The sequence below is a fragment of the Eretmochelys imbricata genome, chromosome 2 (assembly GCF_965152235.1).
Source record: "Eretmochelys imbricata isolate rEreImb1 chromosome 2, rEreImb1.hap1, whole genome shotgun sequence".
Taxonomy (NCBI): Eukaryota; Metazoa; Chordata; order Testudines; family Cheloniidae; genus Eretmochelys; species Eretmochelys imbricata.
The window spans coordinates 256,238,632-256,250,970 of record NC_135573.1 but is presented as its reverse complement, the minus strand read 5'-3'; the positions used below and the strand labels follow the sequence as shown (position 1 = coordinate 256,250,970).

Genomic DNA, 12,339 nt, shown 5'->3' with positions numbered 1-12,339 from the left:
AGCAGTCAAAACCTTTGTGTGGCAGGAGATGGGGTAGCCATCTGGGGATAACTATCTTGTCCAATACAAAGCATCGCAAATGATCATGGACTCCTACCACCTTGATCTTGTGACAAAAGAGCTGAACAGTCCGCATACAGTGAGGTAGTTGGCCAATGGGACTACCACCCTAGGAGACGAGCTGCCAGTAGCTGGCCTGAACCTGCCAACCTCTTTGAGACAGGGTTTTTACCTGAATCCTGTTGCTCTTCCTCTGCTGCTGGGTTTCCTGAATCAAAGTTTCACCCAGAACTGGCACTTTTCAGGGGAGAGTTTGAGGAAAGTCACAGAAGTAGAGTCAGTGGACTTGTCTACAAGAACATTTAGTCTGTTTCAAAGCAGGTTAGATCAAAGCTCGCTATGGACCTTTTAGTATGCAGTTACATGGTCCACATGGACATTTAAAGAGCAGCAAGCTAATGTGGGGTAGATTTACACCCCAGCTTGTTGTGAACTAACTGTTCGTGTAGACCAGTCCAGTGATACTAAACCAAACTAGCCTTGCAGCATTCCCTGATGAGTGTTCCCTTCTCACTGCACAAAACACAGAACCCTTCCATTGTGTCCCAGGCCTGTCCCCCAGCATACCCTGCTACTCCAAATCCCTATCCCAATGCCGCCACCCTACCCAACCCATCTTGTGATAGTGATTTAGTGGTGAGTGAAGGCAAGGAGACAGGAAATTTGGATTCTATTTCTAGCTGAATCACTGATTCACACTGTATCTTGCCCAATGTCACCTAATCTCTCTCTCCCTCAGTTTCCCTTATTGTAAAATGGGAATGATATTTACTGTCCCTACAGCTCACTGGGATGTTGGAAGATGAATTAATGTTTCTCAAGAGCTTTGAGATCCTGAGATGAAAGGTGCTATAGAAGGGCACTACTATAATGAACAGGCTGGTGTGTATTTACTGAATGAAATCAAGAACTCATCATCTGTGTGTCTTTGGTCCCTTACTGATTACAGAGATTCAGTTTTAACTTCAGTGGCATCTGTCACTGTAGAGTAAGAAGATCTGAGTAATCATTGGAGTCGCTGTGAAATTTTAAGTTGGCATGGTTTTCAGTCTGCAAAATTTAAAAAAATCAGGCCCTATATACATATCACATTTAGCTTATGAAAGCTTAGCTGGGAATTCACTAACATCATAAACTAATCACTCTTTGTCCCTTCCTAGTCAATAGCATCTCACCTTCCACAACCTCTTACCTTTGCAGAGAAGGTTCCTTGCAGAGATGTCAGAATCAGGTGGACACGGTTCCCTAAGGAATTCTCTTCTAGTCCTTTCAGCTTCTGTCCTGACCTTGGGGAAATTTCTCAATCTGGTCTTCTAGGGTCCCCATCGTTCCGTTGCTGAAGACATTTACTGGGGATGCACTGTTGGGGGCAGTACCCTTTGAGGTCAAACTCTCATACAGTTTCACTAGGTAATCACCAGATCTAGCAGTGGAAAGATGGTTCCCTCCCTCACTCCCACATGTTGAATGTCTCCTGATCCTCTAGTTTGTTCCTGCCTTCTTACCGGTTTTACAAGTGATGTTTCACAGGAGCATGTTGTTAGATTTTTGGGTTCTATTTTTTAGCTCTCCCGCAATCTCACTGTGTGGACTTAAGAAAGTCACTCCATCTCTGTCACTCCCCATCTGTAAAAAAACCCAAACAGTTTCCCCATCTGTAAAATAAGGATAACAACGTTCCTTTGGCCCACAAGATGAATGTCTGGTTATGAAAAAAATCCATATTTGTCTAAATGGGATGACAAAGGTATAGCTGCACCAGTCCATTACCCCTTCACTCTAAGCCCCGTACACATATTCCTAGGACATGAGGCCAAAGAAGAAAATGTTTGTGGGAACTTCTTCTTCAAATACTGGCAGCACCAGATCTGTACGAGGATTTTAATGCAAAACATTCTTCCGGAGCTGTAATTCAAGGCTTACCAAATGACTTTAAAGGAATTTTACTTCTTTGTTCTCTCAATTTGCTCAGACTTCTCTAAAACCTGACCCAAAGCCCACTGAAATCAGTGGAAAGACGTGTTGAATTCAGTGAGCTTTTAGTCAGACCTTCATAAATGAAAGTCCCTTTTCTTTCAACACCTTTTTTCAAGAATCCCAGTTAAAACAATCTCCCTTCAAACCCATACTGCAACTTCCAGAGCTTGTCTGTATACATTCCATTGACGGTGTGCCCATGCCCTGTGCAGTCAAGTTCAGATTCTTTTGGCCAGCAGTGTCTGTTGGGGACCATGCCTGCATCCTGAGTGTCTTTGTGCCTCCAAGTGAAGGGCATAAAGGACAGGGTGATCCCAAAAGCCACTCAGTTCCTTCTTTCCACCTCTGGCTCAGAGTCAGAACCCTGCAACGTCTGAGTCTTTTCATTCACTTTGTGGCTGTATCATTCTTTGTAAATAATTAGACATTACCTTAATGATTAGAAATAAGATCAGAAATAAGAAATAAGAAATGGCCCAACTTGATGATCACTTTAGATAAGCTATTACCAGCAGGACAGTGGGGTGGGAGGAGGTATTGTTTCATGGTCTCTGTGTGTATATAATGTCTTCTGCAGTTTCCACGGTATGCATCCGATGAAGTGAGCTGTAGCTCACGAAAGCTCATGCTCAAAAAAATTGGTTAGTCTCTAAGGTGCCACAAGTACTCCTTTTCTTTTTAAGATCAGAATAGTGTTTCCATTTTTCCTCTCCCACCTTCCCTGCTACAAGAGCCTTATAGCATTAGGATTCTGTATTGGCGAAGGAATTGAGGGGCAGTTGGGGTCGCTCCACACTTTATGCTCTCATTTGGAGGCATGAGAACACTCAGAGCACAGTTGTGACCCCCAATGGACACTGCAGGCCAAAAGAATCTAGACTTGAATGCAAAGGGCATGTGCACACCATCTGTGGAATGTAAATAGACAGCTCATCTCAAAGAACCACAGTTACTTTAAGGTAAGTACCAATTTCATCACTCTTTTATCTTAAAATGAATATAAAAATAGGTTTTCTTCCCAAATTTCTGACCCCCTCCTTTGGAAAAGCCTGGAGGAAAAACACCATGATTCTATAACTGCTGATTCAATCACCTCCACCACTGTATTTGAAGCAATATATTCAGCATCTAACTGGATATACACTTTATAGTTCCACCTGCAATCAAATTGACTCTTCCTAAGGGAAGCCAGTCCTAGAATATTCTTCATTACAATGCTAGAAAGTTGATAGACACACTGAGCCTGGTTCTCATCTCATATCCATGCAAATCAGAAGCAGCTCCACTCAGGTCTGGTGTAATTACACCCAGGTAAAACTGTTGTGAGACTAGTATCAGACCTTCATTATCCTGTACAAGGCCCAGACTGTGCCCTTACCCTAAAATCCAGGCTGATAGTTCTATTGCACAAATCTCTCCAACACTGTTTTAACAATATTGTCCTGTTAAAGGAACAGCACCCCCATAATTAGTGTATCTGTAATTTTATGTAATTGTCTCCTCCTTGTGGGATTGATGGAGTACTGTGATACACCAATTTTTTTTATTAATCTTTTCTGTGTTTCAGTTAAATTGTGTGATCTTTATACATATCCCTGTATTGGCAATAAGATCGTCATTTTATGCTACACAAAATCTACTATTTTTTTATTTTTTTTGAGGGTCATGGAAACATATACCTTTGTGAGAGCCAAATATGCTGCATGAAAAATAATTTGCTAAATAATCATTTCATTTTGTCTTGTTAAGGTTGGTGCATTAAGAACAAATTGTTTAGAAACCAGCTAATCTTCAAGCCGTTATTTACATTTCAAAATTATATTGCCATGATTTTCTTTTTATTCCAATTATTTTCAGGTTCTCAACCTGTTCATTGCATTACTGCTGAACTCCTTCAGTGCTGACAACCTACAAGCACCCGAAGATGATGGAGAGATGAACAATCTTAAAATTGCATTTGCTCGGATCCACAGGGGACTTCACCTGGTGAAACACGCAACATGGGATTACTGTTGTGGACAGTGCCAGCATCCAAAGAAAGCTGCCAAAAAGAAAAATAAATTGGCTGCCAAGAACACATGTGTGGAGGCTGGAAAAGAAGGGCAAAATTGTAAAGAAAATCACAGTAACAATGGAACTGAGAAAACTGGGGACAAATGCTCAGTTAGCATTCTTGAAGATTTTATCACCAACCCCAACATGTTTGTCTGTGTCCCTATTGCTGAGGCAGATTCTGATAGTGACGATTATGAAGAAGATGATGATAAGCCAACCACATTCTCAAAAACTGAGTACAGTAAACAGGTAAGAAGCATGTACAGGGAGAATATGTTTGATACTAATGGGATTTTTAATTTAGCAGACAAAGGCAAAGCATGATCCAGCTGCAGGAAGTTTAAGTTTAAAAAGTTCCATCTGGAAATAAGGTTTAGATTTTTTAAAGTTAGGGTGATCAACCATTAGAAGAACCATTACCAAGGATTAGGTAAATTCTCCATCACATGGAATCTTTAAATCAAGATTGGATGTCTTTGTGAAATACAGATCACAAGTTGTTGGGCTTGATGCAGGAATTACTGGGTGAAATTCTACGGCCTGAGTTATGGATGAATTTATACTAGCTAATCACATTGGTCCATTCTGACCTTGAAATATATGTTTGGCATCAGTAACCAGGCAGAGAGGAAATAGTGTCAAGGGCTCAAGCTGTGAACTCTTAACAACGAGACCTCTCTTTCTCTTCTGTCATCTCAGCAAAAAGAAGGATGGATTAAGAATGGAATGGCTCTTTCAAAGTTATGTTTCAGAGTAACAGCCGTGTTAGTCTGTATTCGCAAAAAGAAAAGGAGTACTTGTGGCACCTTAGAGACTAACCAATTTATTTGAGCATGAGCTCACGAAAGCTCATGCTCAAATAAATTGGTTAGTCTCTAAGGTGCCACAAGTACTCCTTTTCTTCTTTCAAAGTTATATTTATTATATTATAGTGCATAGAAACACATTTTTAAGTTTGTCTGAATTTTTGCAGTTCCCCTTTAACTATAGAGTTGTGATCCATAGGGACGTCTGGATGCCAACTGGCAGAGGGCATGGGTGGTTCATAGAGTTTTACAGGGATCCCTTGGGTCAGTTATATGCATAATGATTCACTAAATGGTGGCATGTGAGGTTTCTGGACATCATAATCACTGGAAAATATGTGCGCTGATAATATTTAAGAAGTTATGTGTTTATACTGAAAATTAGGTTCTCAAGGCAGGTAACCCAGCGGTGACATACCTCAGGAATGTTTCTTTCAAGCAGCAAGTAATGGCATTTATCCCTCTGTCTGGTCAGTATCCCTTGTATACTGAGTCAAATGCTAATGAAGAGATTGCAAAATCTTCAAAAGAGGAAATTTACAGGGAAAAATAAACAGTAGCAGGGAATCCTGTTCATGAGTAAAAAACAATGGATGGTGGGATATACTTGGAGGTGCAGAGGTATACCCTGCATCTTTCCCCTCGGAGGCAATCTGACAGCAAGACTTGTCTCCTGAACAGATTACAGCCATGTCTGGTAGTAAAACTCTGGAAGAACTTTGGGTAGGCATTGCTCGATAAGTTATGAAAGTAACTAGTTCAGTAAGTCCAGGCTCTAGAACGCATGTAATGATTTTCTTTTATATGTAACCATTTGTTTCTAATACTTCAGCTTGCTATCACTTGAAGCTCTATAGTTTGTTGAATTAACTTTTACTTGTTTTCACTATGAATGTATCTAAGTGCTGAGTATTGAACGGAGTTGTGATCTGAGGTATAACTGGTGAATCTTGGGTGTAATGCGCCTTTGGGAGCTGCAAATCTGTGAATACAGCAATTGTACAGTGGAACAGGGCCTGGACACTCAGGGAGATACTGGGAGGGTTGGGGGTTAGAGGATGCCTATTGCTAAGCCAGAGAGAGAGTGTGGGGCCTGCATAGGTGTAGAGGGCAGTGCTTGTGTTGCCCGTGGGCTGTGGAGTTGGTGAGCTGACCCACAGCAGGGACTGACAAGGCTTTCTCTTCCTAAGGGCATGTGGTAGCGAAGTGCCTCAGAATCCTGGGTACCCATGGGAACGTCACGGGAGTCATGACTAACTATGAATCTAAAATCTCCCCTTCAGGTCCTGAGTTCTTCACTTCGTTCTGATTAAAAGATTCCCATTGATTTCAGTGGGCTTTGGATCAGGCCTTAATTTATTTTAGGTAACCAAGGCAAACTTTTCCCACTTTGTATCTCTCTGTAAAGATCAAGACTATAAGTGAGTAGTTCAAGGTGCTTTGTGTTCCATTTAGAGTGTTCTACTTTGAAATTAAGTGTGCCATCCTTCTGGCACAAAAAAGAAAAGAGAAAATAAAATATACCCATCTAAGATTATCTTCAGCAGGAAAACCACCTGAGACAGAGGGGAGAGCAATGTAGAAGCCCAGAAACTTGGAGTAAAGGATCTGAGGTTTTCTCTGAAGACTTAAGTGAGTTTAACATATGTAAACAAAGGAAGGATGAATCATCACAAGGACAAAAAGAGGTAACACCATGTTCTTACCTAACCTGAAATCACCAACATTGGCCAATGTTCTGTTTCCGTTTTTTGGAATCTAATAAAGATAATGACTCAAAAATAATGTTGTACAATAAATTTTATCTTTATTATTCTATTTTGTATTTAAAGCACAAGAACTCTCTTTCTTCAAGTATTGGGAAGGCCTCAGATATCTTAGCCATGCAGGTGTTCATCATAGTTCCATTTTGGATTAATACTTGCATCATGACATGACTGATAAATTTACTTGGCTCAGTTATATTTAGCTTGAAGTATTCTGTGTCATTGGTTCAGGGTGGAATAGTTGGATCTCTATGAATGGAAATGGCAAAATGCTGTATTTATAAATATTAATTAAAAACTTTATTAGGAAGAGAAACTGGGTTCTGAGTTGCCTTTGATTCAGAAAGATTACCAAAAAATTAACATTGTCTACTTGACATCTGAATTAGCAAAAATGTTTTGTCCCAGAAAATGGTTTCAGGGACCATTCTGGTGTGTCCAGTCTTTTTTCTGTATAATTTCAAAACACATTAAATGAATTTTGTATTTGTAATCTTAAAAACAATTTTCCAAGCTGAATATATAAGGGTTATACTCCTCTAGTCAGGGAGTGGACACATACAACTTTGTCTATATGTCCAATCAAAACAGCTCAGATTTCAAATACAAAATATTTTAAATGAATTGCTCACAAAAAGTAAAATATAAAATCCCATGATTATTTACACAAGTCTTTGGAGAATAATTTTAATAAGGAACATATTCAAGAAAATCACAAATTGTTCATCAGCAATTTGGAAACAGAAAAAGTGGCAGAATTCACTGAATAAATAATTTGTTATGAATTATTCACACATCTCTAATGGCGTGAAGTGTGAAATATGCTGGAATACAAGGAAGTCTAAGCCAGTGGAGAATACATTATGTTTTATGTGATTACATGTTCTAATTCATGTAAATTATTGAGTGCATTTTACCGTACTTTCATTCTGAACAGAAATTTGTAGAGCTCTACCAAACAGGACTCTGAATAAACTATATTTTCATTTCTCTGTCTGTCTCTCTCTCACTCTCTTTTTCCCCAGGTGGGATGCTCTGGTTTTAATTGTTTTCAGCTCTAACTAGTTAAATGTTTTAAAGCCTGTCTGTGTTTGAGAACTATATACACTTAATTCAAGAAAAGTTGGAATCATTCCCATATGCAAGTTTTATTACAGTGATTAATCTGGTGCCTTTAAATCTAGCTTTGGCTTTAAATTGATGTGGAGATATTTCAGGGGAGAAAGTCCATTCCACCAGAATGTTGCCAATTTAGCTATTTTGTCACTAGATTTAGAGACTTTTTGGTTTCCCTAGTGAGAAAATAAGTGTCAAAGTGACCAGTGACAAATTGAGTGACTTTCACTGCCAATTACAGTGACATTCAGAGAAAGAAGTCACCAATATGTATAGTCACAAAATCATTCACAAGCAGCTCAATAGTGTTAATAAAATCCATTCTATGCTCTTCTTACTACATTCTGTTGTATACCAAGTCAATGTCATTACGTCTCAATTGAACATGTCCACAGAAGGAATCACATTCCAGGGCTTCTTGGGCTGATATCACTATAATTTGCAGGTGAGGAAAAGAAATTTGTGGAGGCTAATTAAATACTTTGCTAAAGCCTGGTGCACTTTAGAGAGAGCAGCACATTAGCCAGGGCTTGTTTTTACTCAAATGTGTTCTTTCTCGCTGTTCCATAGTAGGTAGCACACCCTATGATGCAGGGAAAGATGGCGAATGAAGCGGGCTGGGCAGGGGAGGCAAGTTAGCCAGTGAGGAGAGCCGCACGGATGGAAGGTGGGGTGGGATAAGACAGGGCCATGTGCCCCAATGGGGTGGGGTGGGGAGGCACCGTGCCTCCAGGGATGAAGTCCTTACTACAGGATCAAAGATGGAGCTAGCTTGACTTTGTTTCCCCTTTACTCCTTCCCCTGGCTTGGTCTGAGGTTACCTGCCCAGCTGTTTTCAGAAATGAAACCCTAGAAACGGGGGGAAGGGGTACGGCTAGCGGATTTTTGGTTTTAAATCTACTTTCTTGGCTCCCTGCAGTGCCAAGCTCAGGTGAGAGGAATGCCCTCTTCCCCCTGCTTCTGGGTTCTCTCTTTCACTAACCAGTCCGCTCAAGTCCAGGCTAGCAAGAAATTAACCAACCCCAGCCAACCTGGGATGCAGTGTACAGAGCACCCTTACCAATGAGCAGAGGGCTGCAGTTTCCTTCCCAACGAGCAGAAGGCACCCTCCTGATGATGACAGTGTAATGTTGTAGTTGCTTCTGGTGTGCAACAGAATGTAGTAAGAAGAGCATTCAGTTTATTTTAAAGCACAGTGACCACTCTAAACAAAAAAATGATACATTGTCTTCTCTTGTGTAGCACCTGGATTACATCAGCTGTTCTGAAGGCAGCACAGTGGATCTGACAAATCCTGAGGAGCTTCTGAAACAGATCCCTGAGCTGGCTGAAGACTTAAAAGAACCTGATAACTGTTTCCCAGAAGGTAAGGATCTGCTAATTTCACTATGACTAGGAAGTGAGACAAACAATCCAAAGGTTTCAGAGTAACAGCTGTGTTAGTCTGTATTCGCAAAAAGAAAAGGAGTTCTTGTGGCACCTTAGAGACTAACCAATTTATTTGAGCATAAGCTTTCGTGAGCTACAGCTCACTTCATCAGATGCATACTGTGGAAAATACAGAAGATGTTCTTATAATACAAACCGTGAAAAAATGGGTGTTTACCACTACAAAAGGTTTTCTCTCCCCCCACCCCACTCTCCTGTTGGTAATAGCTTATCTAAAGTGATCACTCACCTTACAATGTGTATGATAATCAAGGTGGGCCATTTCCAGCACAAATCCAGGGTTTAACAAGAACGTCTGAGGATACAACCGCATTTGCTCCAACCCCTCAGACAGAGACAAACACCTACAAGATCTCTATCAAGCATTCTTACAACTACAATACCCACCTGCGGAAGTGAAGAAACCGATTGATAGAGCCAGAAGAGTTCCCAGAAGTCACCTACTACAGGACAGGCCTAACAAAGAAAATAACAGAACGCCACTAGCCATCACCTTCAGCCCCCAACTAAAACCCCTCCAACGCATTATTAAGGATCTACAACCTATCCTGAAGGATGAACCAACACTCTCACAAATCTTGGGAGACAGGCCAGTCCTTGCCTACAGACAGCCCCCCAACCTAAAGCGAGTACTCACCAGCAACCACATACTACACAACAGAACCACTAACCCAGGAGCCTATCCTTGCAACAAAGCCTGTTGCCAGCTATGCCCACATATCTATTCAGGGGACACCATCACAGGGCCTAATCACATCAGCCACACTATCAGAGGCTCGTTCACCTGCGCATCTACCAATGTGATATATGCCATCATGTGCCAGCAATGCCCCTCTGCCATGTACATTGGTCAAACTGGACAGTCTCTACGTAAAAGAATAAATGGACACAAATCAGATGCCAAGAATTATAACATTCATAAACCAGTCGGAGAACACTTCAATCTCTCTGGTCACGCGATTACAGACATGAAAGTTGCGTTATTACAGCAGAAAAACTTCAAAACCAGACTCCAGTGAGAGACTGTTGAATTGGAATTCATTTGCAAATTGGATACAATTAACTTAGGCTTGAATAGAGACTGGGAGTGGCTAAGTCATTATGCAAGGTAACCTATTTTCCCCTGTTTTTTCTTACTCCCCCCCTCCCGCCCCCCCGGTTCCTCAGACGTTCTTGTTAAACCCTGGATTTGTGCTGGAAATGACCCACCTTGATTATCATACACATTGTAAGGAGAGTGATCACTTTAGATAAGCTATTACCAGCAGGAGAGTGGGGTGGTGGGGAGAGAAAACCTTTTGTAATGGTAAACACCCATTTTTTCATGGTTTGTATGTTTAAGAACATCTTCTGTATTTTCCACAGTATGCATCCGATGAAGTGAGCTGTAGCTCACAAAAGCTTATGCTCAAATAAATTGGTTAGTTTCTAAGGTGTCACAAGTAAACAATCCAAAGTAGCCTCTTCTCCTACTTAATGTTGAGACACTCAGGCACTCAACACCAAGGCACTCTGTCTACTTGCACAGTATTTAATAACAATATAATTACTGAGTAGTTGCATAGAACTTTTGATCCATAGATCTCTATAATAGTCAAACACACATGAAACAGGCGGAGAGAACTTGTTAGTATTCAGCTGAATTTCTGTAGGATGGTAAGTCCAGAAGCCCAATTTAAATTGCTGCACAGCTTTACAAGTTTACTTCATACCAATATTTGTACTCAGTGCTTATTTTAATTTTCACAGCTGTCTCCTTCTAGCCAAAACTAAGAATACTGTGGTTTTCACTAGAGAAAAATTTAAATTTATTAACATTTCATCCAACCCCTACTTTATATCAGTTATTTCTCAGAGCAAACAGTAGTCTCCCTGAACTGTCTGTAGTAGAAGTAACAGGTAAAACATGTCATCAGGGTCAGTTCACAATTAGATTAATTTCCACTTGGGTTATGATTCCTTATGATTATAAAAGACCAATGTTCCTGGAGAACTAACTGATTTTAGAAAGCTGGACAGTATTCAGATTCCTTTCCCACAATGCTACTCCCGTCAGCTGACATGCTCTTTCCTCCTACCAGCTGGCTCACAAGACATAAAGTCTCCTCCCTTCTGCCCCTCCACTAGCCATTAGCTGTTGCAGTTTGAGTCTAGTGTTCAACTGGCCACGCTTCTTCTAAGTTTTCCCTTTATCTCTTGTACCCATCCACCTTGTGACCTCAGTTATCTGTGGCAGATCTGCATCTGCCATCCAGCTTCTTCCTTCACTTACTAACCCTGCCTGACTGCCTCTTCCCCACTGTTCCTCACTGCCCCAGCTATCTCTCTCCTGATTCTGTCCTGCTCCCCATTCCTGCTACTTTCTTTCATTATAACAACACTCTAGATTCCCACAGGCCCTCCTTACCATAATCTCTCCTGCCATCTACTTCTCCACACTTTTCCTTACCTTCACTGTTCAGGGTCCTTTCTATCATTCCACCTAGCCTCTCCCCCTGCAGCCCACCTATATTTCCTTCCCAATTACTTCCGATTCCCCGACTCTTCCATTTCTGAATTTTGAGCAAAAATTCAGAATGAGGCAGGTTCATTGTATCTGCTAGTACTAAATTACTGTGGCTTTTAACAAAGGCTCCTTAAACTAGCCCTGGAGTAGATACAAGTGAAGCAGATAACCACTGTGGTGCCATGCTTGTGTTTTAGGCTGTAAATTACTATATTAATTGTAATACAGTTGAAATAGCTGTAATGGAGACACTTGCTGTAGAATGTGCAAGGGAGATGAGGTTGTATGTGAAAGATGCATAAAAAATGAGGGCTGAAGAAACTGTTGAAGGGACAGTTTTACACTGGAATAACTGAAAACAAGAAAGAAAATACAATATTTAGACAAAGTCAATAGTTTGATGTGCTAGTCTGATATATTTGGAAATGTTCCTACTCCCCAAAGCTGCTTTAAATGGGAATTGATACGCCCTGTTTGGCTATGAATTGCAAATGTATGGCCAGATCTTTGGCCCTGGTCAGGTTCCTTTATGTCAATCTCTAACAGGGAAGCTGGGGATTTCCCCAGATTAGAGGAACCCTGTCTCCTGCAGCAGTGACATAGC

The 12,339-nt window shown here is 40.8% G+C and overlaps 1 protein-coding gene across 2 annotated transcripts in view; it reads left to right on the top strand.

The window, feature by feature from the left end:
• The window catches only part of LOC144260773 (sodium channel protein type 5 subunit alpha-like), a 94,432-nt gene that overhangs the window by 36,760 nt on the left and 45,333 nt on the right, over window positions 1-12,339 (top strand). The window contains exons 16-18 of one of the 2 annotated variants that reach the window (XM_077809507.1): window positions 3,895-4,341; window positions 6,443-6,586; window positions 9,023-9,146. In XM_077809507.1, the coding sequence (XP_077665633.1) occupies window positions 3,895-4,341; window positions 6,443-6,586; window positions 9,023-9,146 (715 nt within the window). Of the gene's footprint in view, window positions 1-3,894; window positions 4,353-6,442; window positions 6,587-9,022; window positions 9,147-12,339 lie in introns of both variants that reach the window. The other variant, XM_077809508.1, reaches the window with a different exon arrangement.